This window comes from Delphinapterus leucas, chromosome 21 (genome assembly GCF_059928025.1).
Source record: "Delphinapterus leucas isolate spDelLeu-1000000601 "Yukka" chromosome 21, BTC_Dleu_Yukka2, whole genome shotgun sequence".
NCBI classification, from domain to species: domain Eukaryota; kingdom Metazoa; phylum Chordata; class Mammalia; order Artiodactyla; family Monodontidae; genus Delphinapterus; species Delphinapterus leucas.
The window spans coordinates 17213893-17232171 of NC_143149.1; the positions used below are offsets into that span (position 1 = coordinate 17213893).

Consider the following 18279-nt stretch of genomic DNA (forward strand, 5'->3'; position numbering starts at 1 on the left):
GAGGATTCATTTGCCTACTGTGGCTACCTCTTGTTTAGATATAATTGCAACTGTGGGAAATTAAGTTGATTTTATGCTATAAAAACTGGAGTGCTATTATATTGAATTCGGGCTGGTTAGTGGTATCTGTGCTAGAATCATGAGTATGTAAATAGATGATTTGTTGTTTCCTGTGAATGCCAGCCCTTCTGGGTCTTGTTTTCCATCTCTGTCCCCAGTGATTTTTTTCAGCTGACTGCTTTCAGTTTTCCCAGGGGCATCTCCCTGCTCTGTGGGATGACTTTTCCTCATGTTTCATAACTCCCCTTGACCTGTCACTGGAGCCTGCCAGCCTTTCCCTCTCGATCTGAGCTGACAGCTGAAGGTAAATGGATAAGTCAGGAGGGAAACAGTGGCTCTATCTCTCCCAGCCTAAATGCCACTGTCACTTTTTCAACCTTAAAGAATAAAAAGGTGAAAAATAAAAATAAAAGGGTGCCCTATATTTGCAATAATTTGTGTAATCTAAAATAGCTCCAAATGGCTTTTAACTTTTTTTGACTTTAAAAATTATATTTCTATGTTTTAATCAAAACCAGTAACACATTCAGTTCGATTTTATATTCATATATTTGTTTTCCATTAACAAGAATTTTAAAAATCTTGCAAGACACATAAGTTTTGTTTAAATGGAATAATGGAGAAGCCTCTGGTGGTTCTTGACCCACGGCACTTTAAAATATTCATACAAAGTTATCCAGCATTTAGTCATGGCTTTTAATTGTAACTTAAGAAAAAAAAATCAATCCACACTCCAAGTTAAACAGAGAATCAAACAGTACAGAAGGTTGTACAATTCCAAGTGAGCCTCTTTCTTACCCAGGCCGTGCACCCTTCCACAGAGGAAGCACCCTTCCACTCTCATGGGTGCTTGTTTATCCTTCCGGAAATTTTCTAGTCATATATAAGCCTATGCAGGTTCTTTTATATCCCTTTTTGTTTTACAGAAATGGAAGCTTACCATATATGCTCTTCTATAGCTTACTTTTAAACATTAATATATCTTCAATTTTCAGGTTAACACATTTATCTACCACATTCTTTTTAGTAGTCTTGTAACAACCCGTTGTTGGATGAGCCATGGGTTATTTAACCAGTCTTCCATTAGTGAGCGTTTTAGGTTATTTGTACCATTTTTGTGGAGCAGATAGCTTTCCAAGGCAACTTAAGCAAAAGGCACAAGGCTTTTATTACCAGAGTTTGACTAACTAATAGTGATATTTTGGGTACTCTTTATTTTTTTAAATTTACATAAAAATATTTTGAAACATTCATTTGATAGCAGTTGTAATTTTTAGAGCTAGAGTGTACTTAGTGGTGCTCTAGTTTACCTGATTTTACACCAGGAAGTCGGAGGCCCAGAGAAGTGAATTAACTTGCCCAAGGGCACACAGTCAGTGGCAGGGATGGGACTAAAACCTGGGACCTCTGTTAAGAATTTTTGGTTTCTTTAGATTTTTTTTCTCAGCTGTGAATTTTGCTGTAATTCTGTTAGATCTAGTGAATAGCAGTGATGGAAAAAAGAGTTTTGTGTGTGGGAAGCATTTTTAAATTATGTGACAAATATAATTCTACTTACCCCAGTAAGAATCTTATGTGAGTTTATCCATATTACATAACTTGAGGGTCTGAGAAATCTTCCAATAAAATAGATATTGAAGTCATCGCATTTCTTCTTATCCACATGGGCTGTGAGCAGTAGCTTGTGTTTCTATTCTTTTTTTGTTTGTTTGTTTGTTTTGTGGTACGTGGGCCTCTCACTGCTGTGGCCTCTCCCATTGCGGAGCACAGGCTCCGGACGCACAGGCTCAGTGGCCATGGCTCACGGGCCCAGCTGCTCCGCGGCATGTGGGATCTTCCCGGGCCGGGGCACTAACCCATGTCCCCTGCGTCAGCAGGCGGACTCTCAACCACTGCACCACCAGGGAAGCCCTTGTGTTTGTATTCTTAATAAAAGAAGTGGTGTTGGTGGCAGCAGTGGCAGTGGAGTTGGCCTGGATACCAAGAGCCCGGGGCTGTGTAGCCTTGGTTCTGCTAGTAACCAAGTCATTGACCTTGATCACATAACCAAACAAGGCTACAAAATGAAGGAATCAGATGAGATGATTTCCGAGGTCTCTTCAACCTCAAATTCTGTGAATTTTCTGGCTACAGATGAAAAAACCCTGGATGTGTTACTGAAAATTCTTCTTATCTAAACTAGTTCTCTCCTTATTTCCCAAACTCAGTGAATACTCCTGATTTCTTTCTCTTCACGACACCACTGTTTGCCCCCTATTCTGTCCTCACACCTCAGTACCCTTTGAATTATTGTTCTTCCTCATTTATCCACAATTAATTGGTTGCAAGAATCTAAGACTCTATCCTTTGAAATCATTATTGTTTTTACCCTCTGCCTGCTGTAGTTCAGGCTTTATTTTTAGATTGAAGAATTTGAAAATGCTCTTCTTAGAGGTAGAAAATGGTCAAATGTTGACAGTTGCATATCACCCAATCTAATACTTTGGGACTTTTTGAAGGATTTTATATTTTTGGTCTTTGCCACCAACCAGTCTTTCTCTTGCTTCCAAACTGACTTTCACATTGCAGGATTAAGTCATTCGTCTCATAAACAAATATGTATTAGACATGTACTGTGTGGCAGGTGCAGTGCTAGATGCTGACGATGTAGCCAGGACTGAGCCACACGTGGCCTCCTGCCTTCACACAGCCCACAATTTTAAAATTTTGGCCGTACCACATGGCTGGTGGGGTCTTAGTTCCCCAACCAGGGTATTTGAACCTGGGCCACAACAATGATAGTGCCTAATCCTAGCCCAAGACCACCAGGGAACTCCCCTACGCAGCCCACAGTTTACTAGGGAGACAGGCAGAGAACATGAGGCCGTCGTGGTAGGGCATGGACTAGGTGCTCAGGCAGCACCCAGCAGGTGAGGCTGACTTTATCCGGGTCCTCCAGAAGCGCCATTTAAGCTGGGACCCCGGGATAGGAGGAAGTAGCCAAGAAACAAAAAGCGTTCCAGGCAGAGAAAACAGCATGTGAAAGCCTGGAGGTGAGGGAGAGTTTGGCTCCTTTAAGGAAACGAAAGAATTTTAATACGTCTGAGCATAGAATGTGGAGAGGTGCCAGCAATAGGATGGCGGTTATGTGGAGCCAGACAGAACAGGCCCTTTGGCCAGCCCTTGCACAGAACACTGTGTGCTGTAGTATATTGACAAAGTGTGTTGTCCCGTCCAGGATGTGATTTCCTCTGTAAATAGGGGCAAGGAAAGAGAGTGAATTTGTCAGGGTTTTGGGTAACTTAGCAGGATGTCAGGCGTGAACGACGATCTCAGCATCACAAGAGTGCTACATCTTCTAAGAAGTCCAGAAGTGATCTCACTGACTTACCACAGCTTTCAGTTCGGTCTAGTTCAGAATTCTGCCTCATATTTTGAAACTTATTAGTTTCAATTTTATGAGTCAGTGGAGGGAAAAGAATCTTCCACGTAGAACTATTCCTTGCCTCCAGGTTTATTGAAATTCAGGTTTTCTATGAAGCTGGAGATGAGATACTTGTATTAATTATTATGAAAAGTGCCATTTTGAGCCTCAGAGTTAAATATTCTCATTGATTCAAGTGAAGGCAATTCCGTGCACTAAGAGAGAATTCTTTTTGCTGAGCTAGTAAGATTAAAAGCAATTACTCTAGCAAAGGAGAGGGGTGTATGTACATATATTTTGAGGAAAGGCAGGAGAAGTATTATTAATAGAACAAAATATTTTCATTTACTTGAAGCTGCACTAAAGAGAACCATTTTGCCTAGATATTTGGTAAGAGTGAGGCAGAATGCAAATAAGTTTGTTTAATTAGAATGAAAGTCATCAAGTTACGGGCTTGGGTTTGGTATTCATTTTTCAGACTCTCAAGTAGAACTGCTTTTAGCTGCAGTTTAAGCTACTTTAACTAAGGAGGAGCTTGTCTCTCTTAGAAAGCAGCAGCTCTGATGTTTAGAGGCTCAGTAATGTCACGATCAACACCTGTGCTATTTTCTTGGCCTTTTCCTCATGACTGTTGCCTCATGATGTCACAATGCCTGCTGCAGGCAGGAAAAACAAGACCCAGGGAAGGGGTAGTGCTTACATCTCATTGGCTAAATGTCAGTCACATGGCTGTTTCTACCTTCAAGGGAAGCTGGGAAATTGAGTGTTTGACTTCTCCAATCGCTGTAGTACATGCAGGTATAAGAGGGATTAGAGCCCTATTATAGAGACTGCCACAGAGAAGGCAAAACGGTTATTTCTCAAAAGCTAATACTGGCAGCTTATAAATAAGGGAAGTATATCAGTTAACAAGTTGAATCTTGCAACAGACCTCATTGTTTCTTCTCTTTTATGATATGAGTGTTTTTTGGTAATGATTACCTATTTTATAAATGTGTCAATTAAACACTTTCAAGTCATTTTGTTGTTTGGACATAGAGGTTAATATTTGATTTTGATCTCTTGAATTAATTTTTAGTTACAAAATAATGCTTATACTGAGAAAGAATGTTCTCAACCTTATGTGATTTTTATATATTTAAAATGTGTTAACAAAAGATAAATATTAGCAGTGCATTTATGGTGGGGATCCTAGTCATGCATTAAGGTGATGCTAAATAAACCTTAATTTCTCTTGTGTTTCTCACATTGCAAAATATAAAAGCCAGTGAAAGCATTTTAGAAAGCTTTCATAAAAAACTATATATATTAGAATTTTTTTGTAAAAAGTTTTAAAATATTCACCCATTTGTACAATGCAAAAGACATCAAAAGGACCAAATTCAAGAACACCAGATGAGAGATGTGGCCTTCCACCACCCGTTTGTTATCTCACTGTGAATCCACATTCTTCTTTTTAGCTTACTTGAAAGCAGTCTTGAAAGTTTCTCTGGTCTCTTGCCACATTGATAAACGTTTACTAAGAACTGGTGTTGTGAATGGCATTATGCTAAAAATGATGATTCTGAGCTCATGTAGCTATGGCAGTCTTACAGCTTCAGCTTTGCTATGTCATTAAAATGTGCCCTTTCGGGCTTCCCTGGTGGCGCAGTGGTTGGGAGTCCGCCTGCTGATGCAGGGGACACGGGTTCGTGCCCCGATCCGGGAAGATCCCACATGCCGCGGAGCGGCTGGGCCCGTGAGCCATGGCCACTGAGCCTGTGCGTCTGGAGCCTGTGCTCCGCAACGGGAGAGGCCACAACAGTGAGAGGCCCGCGTACCGCAAAAAAAAAAAAAGTGCCCTTTCATAGTTATAGCAGTCTATTTAAGAGAACAGTTATGTGTTAAATGAATTTTCACTCATAATGGATAATATTTTTGATAAGTCTTTAAAAGTTAGGTGTTGAAAGAGAAAGTTAGTATATCTTAATCTCACAAGTTTCAGATAGCTAGTCTTACTGTGCTAAATTGTGTTTTAATGTAGTGTCTATTTTGACACAAACATGGCAAATAAACCATACATTATAGCCTGGAGTTGGATTCAGGATGGGAAGTATAGCAGTGTTTTTCATGAGGAGAAAATGGAGGAATAAGGCAAGTAAAACATATATAGTAAATGCTTATTTAATTAGAACCACTGAAATATTTGGGTTAACTGAGTTTTGGATAGTAGAGAATCACCCTATACATGAAATAATATAGATTATGATACTTTTTATTAGCTCTAAAGCATGTTTTAGAGCTAAAAGAAGTATTTTATTAATAGTATATGCATTTACTGTTATCTTAGGTAAAAAGATGACAGATGTGGTTTTAAATGTATGTAAAATTGAACATCACTTTTCTGTATTTGGCTTAGGTGATACAATAATACTTTGGATTATTTTAGTACATGAGGGTCCTTTATAAAAGGCATCAATTATATAGCTCTGGGGAAAATTAAGACTCATAGAGCCTTCTTTGGGGTGAGAGACTAGGCTTTTTCCTATTGTTCCCTGGTGGCCTGAGTTTTAGGCATCTCTCACTCAAATTGCTTTTCCTTAACTGGTTAATGTTTTGAGAATGACATTCTCTTTTTATTTATTGTTTGTGTTATGGAAATTCCTAATGTTGAATGTTTTAATTGGCTATTCTCATTTTTGTTTCTACTGTCTATTAAGGATAGTCTATTGTCTTAAATTTGCAATAAGGACATTTTTGACCCGCTTTGGTGCATTTTGGGGACTCCCCGCTCCCCCAGGTCTTTTGTCTCCACATGCCTTGTTTCAGCCATGCTGCTCTGCTTGACAAAGAGCATGTGATTGCACATGGCTGCGATGGTGAAGGACACCACCTGTGGCCCACAGGGCCTGGCCTCGCTGACACAATGGTGACATCCCCTGAGCTGGCTAGCTTATGGTGGAAAAGTCCAGAAGAAACAGCTTTTAAAATTCTAAAATGGTACATGTGCTTGAAGTAGATACTGCAAGAAGGGCCTTGTAGACTTTTTGTTTTTGTTTTGGAATTGGTTCCTAGTGGTGACAGAATGTTATTCTTCGTACTGTGTTCTTCCACGTGGTAAATTAAAAGGGATGTCTTGGTGTATGTCATCATCACTGAAATCAAAAACACTGCTTGGCTTTTTGATGCCAGGCATCTTTTTAGGTACCTATTAAATTGGTTAACTCAAAATGATCGTTAAGACAAAAACAAAAATATGAAAGTCCACATGAAGGCCAGCATTTAATATTTTAGGTAACTTGCTTAATAACAAAGGGGAAAAAGCCAGTTCCAGGGCTGCTGTCTTGTGAAGCAGCACCTCAGTCACATCAGTGAACTTGGTGGGCATGTGTGTGTGTGTGTGTGTATATATAATATATATATATATATATATTTTTTTTTTTTTTTTTTTTTTTTTTTTTTAATTTTTGGCTGCATTGGGTCTTCGTTGCTGCTCACGGGCTTTCTCTAGTTGCGGCAAGCGGGAGCTACCCTTCGTTGAAGTGCGCGGGCTTCTTATTGTGGTGGCTTCTCTTGTTGCGGAGCATGGGCTCTAGGCGCAAGGGCTTCAGTAGTTGTGGCACACGGACTCAGTAGTTGTGGCTCTTGGGCTTTAGAGTGCAGGCTCAGCAGTTGTGGCACACGGGCTTAGTTGTGGACCGCAGCATGTGGCATCTTCCTGGACCAGGGCTCGAACCCATGTCCCCTGCATTGGCAGGCGGATTCTTAACCATTGCGCCACCAGGGAAGTCCCACAGATCCATAAACTTTTAGCACATTAAGGTGGACTTGTAGATTATTTAGAAAGCCGACAAACTGGCGGCTGTTTTACCTTCTTAAAAGTATTTCTGAATGTAATGAATGTCTATTAACTTTTCTTTATAGTTAGTAGTCCATTTTAAGAACATAAGAGATCTGCTTTATTCCCTGCCAGCCACATGGAAAACGTCTATGGTCAATTTTGGATTGTTTTGCAGGAAAAATTGTCTAAGCAATAGTTATCCTGAAATAGGTGTGTTTAATATGAATATGCCTTCTATTCTGTAATCTGCTTTTGAAATTAAGAAAGTAAAACCACTTTATATATAATACACATCATTGCAGCACTTCCAAAAATACAATACTGTAAAAATTTTAATAGGTGTCCTATAGTACCCCTCCCCAGCCACCTGCAAAAGAATTAGCTTGGGTAACGTTAACAGTCTAAACACTGTGCTTTGCTGAGCTTGAAATGTTCCGTAGTCAGCAAATGCCATACCTACCCAGAAAAAGAAAAATATTAGGGCTTCCCTGGTGGCGCAGTGGTTGAGAGTCTGCCTGCCGATGCAGGGGACACGGGTTCGTGCCCCGGTCCGGGAAGATCCCACATGCCACGGAGCGGCTGGGCCCGTGAGCCATGGCCGCTGAGCCTGCGCGTCCAGAGCCTGTGCGCCGCAACGGGAGAGGCCACAACAGTGAGAGGCCTGCGTACTGCAAAAAAAAAAAAAAAAAAAAAAATTATATATGGCTCCTAATTATGACTATTAACTTTTCTAGAGCAAACACATAATGAAAGGAACCCTGAAAAGGTTTATATAAATTTAAGCTAATAATTGATAACACGAACATGTTCGTTTGTTTGTTTAAAATGATGGTTGGATGCCACAAAGTAGTTCTCAGTGCCTTAATTGTGTGCCTGTTGTCAGGCCTGAGGGCCTCTTCCATCCTTGTCAAGGGGAGTGCTTTCTCCTTTCATACAACACTGAATAATAATTCAGAAAAAGATCTTGGTAAGATTGTCTAGATTTCCGTGGGGGTGCAGTTCAATTGATCAAGCTGGGAAAGTGTGTTAATAGGCTTGTGTGAGGGGCTGCATTCAGGACAATGGGAAATAAAGAGCTGATTTGCTCCCCAGGAAAATGCCCCTGCAGACGATTCAATTTGGAAAGCGTGATGGAGCAGGTGAGGCTAGAATAGAGTCTCTTTGGAGAATAAGGAGCAGAATGTTAGAGAATGTCAGTGCACTTCGCCACCGGGTCCCACGCCACACGCCCCCTCCCTCTGCCCTCTCTCGCATTCCCACACGCTCCTCTGCTCCTCTCTGTGCTATCTCTGAGCTGGAAACGGTGACTTATCCTGGGTTCCTCTTGATCCAACTGGTCCAGAAGTCTTCCTGTTCTGCCTCATAAACACATTCATCATTTCCTGCCTGTTCTCACTGCCCTGACCGCCAGTTCCCCTCCCTGGGCCTCCCTCCTGGCCACTCTCCTCACCAGCTCAGATCTTCTTTCACTGTGTCTCCAGAGCCCTGCTTGGCACCATTCTGTGTCTCCTACGAGAGAGAGAAAACCTTGTACAGCACACGTGTCTCGCCCCCGTTTATGCTTCCAGCCACGTCATCTTACTTTAATTTCAGGAGAGCTTTGCTGTCAGCACTGAATACCAGGACCTCCAGGGCCTCCCATACCTCTATGCCTTGGTGTTTTCTGGCCTTTGCTGTTCATCTGTCTGCCAAACATGCAAATGTCCATCCAAACTCTGTCTCTAGAACCCTTTCTTGACAGCCCCAGATCTAGGTGTTTCTCCACCTGTGCCCTCACCACACTGTGTACATACTTCTGTTACCTAATCATCAAATCATACGGCCATTGGTGATGGCCTCTTTCTGTCTCTGCTGCATAAAAAAAGTTCCTTGAGAACAAGAACCAATGTGTTAGAAGCACGTGCAGCAGACATTTACTGAGTGTACAGTGGTCATGTTGGTGATCATTTCATAACTGGGTACTCCCTCTTATCGGAACACATATTTCCTAGTAGTTCACGTTTAAGGCTTTGTTGTCATGGAATATCCCAGGGTAAACACCCATAAATACCCATCAAATCCTGAGGAAACACTGACGGAAAGAACTTGTGTAAAGATAGGTGTCCCTAGGAAGGGTTTTAGATGTGTAGGTTCAGATTAAGGCAGAAAGACGGGAATCAGTTGTCTGTCCAGGCTGCTGGTTGAGCCCATTAGCTCATTACTTACATTTTATTAACCCACAAGCATTAGTTTTCAATGCAGTATGTAGTAGAAAGCATATAACAGCCAATGACTCTCACCTTCACAGATAGGTGAATATGTGAGAGTCGAACAGGAAGAGATTAATACCATAGAAACAAGGTGTCTTTATGCATCCTTGTAGAGCACCACCTTCTTCTACGTGCTTCCACCTTTTGATAAGTATTTGGCGAGTGAATGAATAATGAGTCAATAGGCACATAGAACACTAGGCAAACATTAGTTACTGAATGCTATGTATAGTTTTGTGTTTCATTCAGGTTAAGGCAAGCTCCCCCAGTAAGTCTTGTCTCTTACTTGATTTTAATATTCGGAAAGCCAGCGGATTTCCGAATATTAAAGTGGCTTGTTTTGCCTTAGGGTGGATGTGTCCTCAGCAGCTAGTAGGTTAGTCCCTGTCTGAATTGTTAAGTCTCTGCCACAAACATTGTGTTAGCCTTGAAGTGGGGATCTGTATGCCTGAGTGACTTGAGCCTGAAACATGGGCTTGTTCTTCTTTCCCCAACTATTTTCTTTAAGAGGATGATAAATAACTTCGTTAGACGAGTTTTAAATTTTATTAAATTGAGGTTTCTGAGTAGAAAGAACAAAGACAGCAAACAGTGTTATCCAGCTATTTTTCAAGTGAGCAAATGTCTTGGACCCAGGACTTTTATTTTCCTGATGGAGGTTTCAGTTTCATTGGAATGAACCTCAGGAAGGTCAGACCAGACATGGCAGTGGTAATTATCTTGTCAACACGCATCCGAATCTATGTAGAAGTTAACATGTAATTTTAAGGTTTCTGAGTAAGTTGATTCTTTGAAATTAGACAGCCTGTTAATAGGTATAATAAACAAAATATTTTATAGTTTTTTTTTGTTCTTTTTTTTGCTGTACGTGGGCCTCTCACTGTTGTGGCCTCTCCCGTTGCGGAGTGCAGGCTCCGGACTCGCAGGGTCAGTGGCCATGGCTCACGGGCCCAGCTGCTCCGCGGCACGTGGGATCTTCCCGGACCGGGGCACGAACCCGTGTCCCCTGCATCAGCAGGCGGACTCCCAACCACTGCGCCACCAGGGAAGCCCCTATTTTATAGTTTTAAATACAGCTGCATTATCAAAACAGTAACATGTTAATAAATGGAACACAAGGGCAAAGTTTGGTTCATATTAAGCTAATTTCCTATAAATAATGAATTTTGTAGAATTTAAGGGAAACTTGCTTTTTTGGCATTATGAGGTACTCTGTTTATGAGCATCAGGGCTTTGAACATCACTGCAGATTTTTGCATCATCTCTGTTCTTCCGTTGGGCCAGGAGTGAGGAGGAAGGGAAAGATGCTCAAACTGGGTCATCAGCTACCATGTGGTCATCAGCTACCATGTGGTACAATTTTGTCCTCAGGGAGCACAGTATATGGAGCAGAAGATTGAGGTCACAGTGTGCTTTTCTAGCTCTAGGTAGAGTGCAGTCTGTTTGCTTATTTGCTCTTAGGTTGAAATTTGAAGACATCTAAATCTATTTTACGAATTCACATTTAACAGAAGCTGTGTTATTTAGACTTCTGTCCAGATTCCCCATGGAAGAAACATGGATTGACGTATGTTTGCTTGATGGTTAAGTGTTAAAGATTGAAACTCAGAATTCATTGTAACCATCTTTAAAAAAATGTTACGTTTTAATTTTGAATAGGTAATGTATTTACCCTGTGGTTAAAAAATATTTAAAAATGCATTAGAACACCTATATCTATCTGGTTCTTATTTCCTTCTCTGAAAAGGTAAACATTGTTAGTACTTTCATATGTATTATACAATAGTTTTGTTATGAATTTATAAGCAAAAAAAATGTGTTTATATTCCCATCATCTTGACACAATGGGGCACATCATCTACATTGTTCTTCACTATGTTTTTTATTTACCACAGAGAGCTTCCTAGTTCTGTTACAGCTGTGACATTTCACTATATAAATGTACCATACATTTATTGAACCAGACCTCTACTTATGGACATTTGGGTTGTTTTTTTTTATCTTTTCTTTGCAAACAGGTTTGCAATGAAACCCCTTCTATAGGTGTTATTTTACTCCTGTGTAGGATTCATGATAGAATAAATTCTTGCTTACCAGCTGTGAGTCCAGCAGTTTGTGTGAGGGTGTGTTAGAGAAGGCTTACCACCAAACTTTATGTTCTTAAACATCAATTTGGGTATATGACACTATGCAGACAGACATCATCAGAATTGTTTTAAATGTTTGAATGAGGTTCTCCGTGGGTAGCGTTGAAAACTGCATCGTGATGCACGTGATGATTTCTGCTGATTTCTGTTACTTCCTGAGGCAAAGCGGTGTTTGAGTTCTAGTTGTGGTGTTTGGGGTTTCCATGGCTGGACACTTAGGAACTGATGTTGATGTGTGAGATTCCCCACTCTTGAAATTCCAGTTCTCCAGCTATTAAGAAAGCCTGAGAGACAAAGAAGGTGGTACCGTCTTGAGTCTTCTTGACAACTTGAGTTTTCCTGAAGCGATAGCTTTTTCTCCCCTACTTCTCTAGTTAGATGGAGTTCACACCCTAACACTTAACTGCAAATGATGGTGAAACAGTAGCCAGTCAAAGCACAAATGAGAAAGCAGCCCAGGAGACATGCATGATTGGAATGCAATCAGACTTGGACAGTTGATGTTTTCCAGGGTGTACCTTAGCAAAAAACTGCTTAAGTTCATTCTTGAGTGATCTTAGCAGCGTTTGTAATGTAGTATTAGGTCCTAGAGAATTTTCTAAACTTTCAAAAAATAGATATGCCTTGACACAGTTAACAGTTACAAAATGTGGAGAATAGGACTTTTATAAGCACAAATGCCATTTTGTTACCAAAAGCTAAAGCAACCAAAATGTAATAAAGGAAACGTATAGATACTAACTCACTTGTGGATCTAAGCCATCTGAATTCTCAGCAGCAAACTGGGGAGTAGCTTACACTGTTGCACGGACAGATTTGAAAAAACTAAGTGTTGGTTGGGCCTGGGGGACAAGGCATGAAATGGGGGAAGGGGGTCAAAAGCTACAAACTTCTAGTTATAAAATAAATAAGTCATGGGGATGTAATGTACAGCATGGTGATTAAAGCTGATAATTCTGTACAGCATATTTCAAAGTAGCTAAGAGAGTATATCTTGTTCTCATCACAAGAATAAAATTTTGTAACTGTTATGGTGGCAGATGTTAACTAGACTTATTGTGCTCATTTCGCAGTATATACAAATAGTGAATCATGTTGCACACCTGAAACTAATATAATGTTATATGTCAGTTATACCGCAATAAAAACATGTCAAATTACATTTCGGATGGTAAAAAAAAAAAAAAGTTTGTCTCGGGAATTTGAAGCCACAATTGCATAAAAAGAGCCTTTAACTAGATTTATTGAAGTAAAATAAAAACCATCATAGTGGTTTCAGAGGACTAATTCAACGCTTATTTTTTACAATTTTTTATACACTTTTTCAAAAAGTATTGACAGATTCTTAACATTATGTAAATATATTATTTTAAAATCGACTTTATGTCCATGGAGAAACACTAGAGTTAATCTCTTTAAACCAAGAAAAGATAGACATCTTTAAAATAACATTAGAGGTGGAATTAACAATTCAATAAGAAAAACAGATAAAGGAAGGTATATTATATACATATAATCAAGGAGTTTAGCCAAACAATATTACTAAGCAAATAATTTCCGTAGGCTTGTAAATCCAAAAAGTCTTGATAATCCAGTGAAAACATTTTAGTTTATAAAGGAACCAAACATAAATACTTAGCTGCTGCCCAACTTTGGCATAAGAGATAATTTGAAGGAAAAAAATTTTGGTGTTACCAAAAGAATACCTGTATTCTGAATGTGAGTGTAAAAAACAATGCTTAATGAGTTAATTTACATTTAAGTTAATATATTTCCTTAGAAATAACTTATTAGAACATGACTAGTTAATACTAAAATTCATCTGAGAGACTAAGTGGGCAAGAAACTTCAAGAATGTCTTCTCCAAAAATGTTAATATAAAAGATTCATTTCTCAGATTTTGTAAATAATTATAACCTAACAGTTTAAAAACTGATATTGTGGTAAATAATAAAATTGATTAACAGAAATTCTAGGAAGAGAATGGAAAGTTGTTAAGGATTCAAGAAATGGTAACTTCAGAGCAATGAATAATAAATGAATACATATTTCAATAAGTATTTGTAGGACATATAGCAGTGATATCGGTCAGGAAAGTGAACCTGTATCTATATATGTTGCGGGAAATTCTAGATGGTCAAAGAGCTAAAAGATGTTTTTTGCTCTCTGTTTGTATAAAATCATATAAAACACTATATAAAAGGTAGGTATTTATCCGTAAATATTGGTAGGTATCCGTAAAAATTTATCTGTAAATATCCAATAATATTCATTATTGAAATGAATAGTTAGCAGATAATGGGCTTGGATGAATTAAAGTAACATTTTGTTAAGATTATTGCATAAATGTTTCTTTTTAATTATGTAATATATTACATCCCCACCCCATCTCCACTTTCCAGAATGGGTGGGAACAGAAGCCTAGGTTCTGACTTGGAGTCTGTCCTGTAGAAGCTGTCTATGCCCGGGCTAGGCCCTTCGCATCCTTGAACTTCACCTTCCTTATGGAGGGTTACTGGGAGGACCACAGAGAGGGAAAGTGAGAAAACACTAAAAACAGTAAAACAGTATAATTATTATATGTTATATGACAAATATAATCCCTGGGAACATTTTATTTGTTTATTTATTTTATTTTTTGGCCGCGTTGTGCGGCATGTGGGATCTTAATTCCCTGATCAGAGATCGAACCCGCGCCCTCTGCAGGGGAAGCGCAGAGTCTTGACCACTGGACCACCAGGGAAGTCCTTGGGAACATTTTAAATTTTAGAAAATGACACAGAGGAATACTAATCTCAGATATTTGGATAAATTGTAAACTAGTTAGATTATTTTTCATCAGTATGTGACTATAAAGTTCTCCTTTCAGGACTTTAACGTTATGACTGAGAAGTTGGTTACTGTCTCTGCCTGCTTTGGAAGTGGCAATTATTGCTAGGCAGTGAATAACGGTTACTAACAAAGACTAATGCATACTTTCCCTTCTCTTTAAGTATTTTTAAAACACAATAAATATTTTAGTCATTTTAGAACTGAGAATTATCAAGTATTAATACAAATGTTGAGTTGTTTAACCATGGAATGCTACCATAGAAAATGAGAGCCCTTTTCTTGTTTTGTTTGTTTGTTTTTTTAACTTAAGATATTGAGTGTATTTTGCCGTTGCTTCTTGGAACATGAATACTGAGGTTTCGTTTCCCTTCAAGAAATCGCTGTTTTCTTCCCTCTAAAAAATTAGAGAAAATTAATTACTGTCTTAGGTTTGTTTGTCACCATAGAATGTGGATGCCACAGGGAATGACTTTGAGAATAAGGAAACATTTATTTTTTTAGTTTCTTGTCTTTTTTTCCCCTAGATTTAGATTTGTTTTGGTTATTCAGCCTACTTATTTTAAGAAGCTAAGCAGCTTGTTTCCTGTTTTTCCAATTCTGTTTGACATTTAAAGTGACTGAGACATTTGGAATGGTTCCAAAATGGAACAGTTTTTTCATGTAAAATAGAGTAGAGTAATTCCCAGGGCACCATGACAGAAAGTGAGAAATCACTTAGCATGGCGTCTTAAATGGATTTGGAATACTAGCGTGTGCTTTAAAATAAAATTTTTTAAGCCGTATTACCGCTTGAAGGGGGAAAAGAAACAACAAAGCTTGTATTTGATAGAAAAAGGAAGAGTATAGTCAAGAGTATAATACTTTTTTTTTTTTTTTTTTTGCGGTACGCGGGCCTCTCACTGTTGTGGCCTCTCCCGTTGCGGAGCACAGGCTCCGGATGCACAGGCTCCGGACGCGCAGGCTCAGAGTCCATGGCTCACGGGCCCAGCCGCTCCGCGGCATGTGGGATCTTCCCGGACCGGGGCACGAACCCGTGTCTCCTGCATCAGCAGGCAGACTCTCAACCACTGTGCCACCAGGGAAGCCTCCAGGAGTATAATACTCTTACTGAATCACTTTGCTGTACACCTGAAACTGACACAACATTGTAAATTAACTCTAGTCTAATATAAAATTAAAAAAATTTTTTAAAAATATAATACTCTTAGCAATGAATTTAAAGATCAGGGGTTAAATATGAGTAGATTTTCAGTGTATATGTGGTGATTTATCAGGAATTAGGAAGTGATTCATTTAGAGTATAAATCTTTATAAGGACCAGGCCATCAGCAGGGAGAGGACGGGAAGTTGGTAAGAAACGTATAAGAAGAGGGAAAGGCATTTAAAGTCCAATCATTCGTGTGTTGTTTTTCAGCCTGTGTGATCAGAATGGACAGTCAGGGTTCTCCTCACAGACAAATTTCTGTACCAATTTACCTGGAAAATTAGAAACTATGAAATCAACGTTATTTTGCACGCCATTTTCATGTTTCTGGATTGGTACATCTGTTTGTTTCATGCCCCTAATTCTCTGCCCCATATATGACTTATGTCAGAATTAAAGCCATCGTCTGTGTTTCTGAGTTCCAGAAATCCTGATATTTGATTAATCCCTGTTCTCATCCATATGCTTTCCTTATGTAAACATAACTTAAGTGCATTTCTCTGGCTTCTCTAGTTGTTTGTGAAGCCAGATGGTGGTAGTTATAAAAAATTAAAGTCACATATTTTCCTACCTATATTCATTCCTTTTGCAGTTGAAAAGGGCAGACAGGAGAGTCCCAGAAGTTTATGTATCCAGACCCAGACATCTCCAGATGTGCTCTCCTCAGAAAAAACACTTGAGTTGGCTCAGTATAAAACAAAATGTGAAAACCAAAGTGGATTTATCCTGCAGCTCAAGCAGCTTCTTTCCCGTGGTAATACCAAGTTTGAAGCATTAACAGTTGTGATTCAACACCTCCTGTCTGAGGTAAGGATGTGTACCCTCTAAACAGCCTTCTCACTAAGGTCGGGGCAGGCGGGGGGATGGGCAATGCTCATGCTCCTGTCTTGTGAATATCTTTAAGTTAATGATTGGTAAGATCACATATAATTCACCCAATTATGCTTTTGTCAACTCATTTGATACCTGAGTCACTCTCTAGAAATCTGGGATTGAAACGTTTCTTAGTACTTCTCTTTCTCCTGTGGGGTCTGTTAGACCAACAACAGTGAAAACGTAATTGCCTGTTAAACCTCTATATACCTCTAGACTATATTAGCATTGCCAATTTAAAAAAGTTAATCAGTCGATCTAAAAAAGAAATGCAAAATTTTATTTGAGCCTAATTGAGGATTTTAACCTGGGAACAGCATCTCAGAAAGCTCTGAGAATTGCTCCACCCCTTAGAAGTCAAGGCACAGTTATGTATAAGGTTTTTGAGACAGAGGGCGACACATTATTGACAGTTTACACAATCCAGATCTGCGAGTACAAAGTGGTTGGTCATGTGACCCCTTACAAGATCTAGAGGGAATGTTATCTTTAAGGAGTTGGCTTGGTGCTGGAAGAGTATTGCTCTTTATGGTTGAGTAGGTATTTCTCCTGATGGGGGAGGTCTGGTCGATGTGTAATACAGATACACAATGCACAATAGAAGGGAGAGAGGATGCCGAAGGGCAGAGAAAATTTTTTTATGTTTAAATTTTTCTTGCCATAAAATATGAATTTTATTTCACAGCATTAACTTTTTTTTCACTTAAATTTTTATCTAGCTATATGTAGTTTTCCATATCACACTGAAGTTAATGCTTTGAAAAATGAGGTTGATTATATTTATGGGTCAAAGAACACCTTTTTTTTTTTTTTTTTGCGGTACGCGGGCCTCTCACCGTTGCGGCCTCTCCCGTTGCGGAGCACAGGCTCCAGACGCGCAGGCTCAGCGGCCATGGCTCACGGGCCCAGCCGCTCGGCGGCACGCAGGATCTTCCCGGGCCGGGGCATGAACCCGCGTCCCCTGCATCGGCAGGCGGCCTCTCAACCACTGCGCCACCAGGGAAGCCCTAAGAGCGCTTTTGAGGTAACTCCCAGTAGTGGTCTAGAGAGTCTTCAGAATTTCCATCCATTCCTAAGATAGTTTGTGGTACAACAAACATGAAACAGATTTTCTTTGCTTACTTACTCTTCCCTGATATTCTACAGGGATGTTAATTCAGGAATTAGTTAAAATTCATTGAGAAAACCAAGTTTCTATGAACGTATGCTACTGGCATAGCAACAAAAAGTATAATTATTTAAGGGGAAATACTGGGTTGAGAATGTAGCTTGAGCTTGCTAGATATTTTTAAATCACTGTTTTAAAGATGAGGATACCTGACATCTCAAGAAGAATACTGTTCAATCTGCTTGTTCTCTAGTTCAGTTCAAGCCAACAAACCTATACTCATTTCTTACAGAGGCTACTCTGATGTGGTTGCCGTCTGGGGCAAAGGGAGATGCAGGTGAATGAGACTTGGTCTGTGCCTTTGACGAGCTGCTAAGCTAGCAGACAGTTTAAATCAGTATTTGGTGAACAATTTACAGCTTTGTTCGAATGAACTTTTTTGAGGGGAAGATGCAGACATTTACCTAGTTTTTAAATTACAGTAGCATACAGTATTTTTGTTTTTCTTTATTATATGAGAGGAATTTTGAGAGTTGGTTTATGTAACCAAGTAAGCTAAATTGGAAACTACATAACGTCAAAT

General features: G+C 39.4%; 1 protein-coding gene and 1 non-coding gene across 5 annotated transcripts in view; one reads left to right on the plus strand and one right to left on the minus strand.

Moving 5' to 3' along the window:
- MTUS1 (microtubule associated scaffold protein 1) overlaps positions 1 to 18279 on the plus strand; it is a 105304-nt gene that overhangs the window by 54500 nt on the left and 32525 nt on the right. For all 4 annotated transcript variants that reach the window (XM_022571074.2, XM_022571072.2, XM_022571076.2 and 1 more), the window contains one exon: positions 16308 to 16522. In XM_022571074.2, the coding sequence (XP_022426782.2) occupies positions 16308 to 16522 (215 nt within the window). The remainder of the gene's footprint in view (positions 1 to 16307; positions 16523 to 18279) is intronic.
- On the minus strand, positions 8104 to 8223 carry LOC115803243 (U6atac minor spliceosomal RNA). The gene has a single exon (XR_004023925.1). It is a non-coding gene; the product is annotated as a U6atac minor spliceosomal RNA (small nuclear RNA).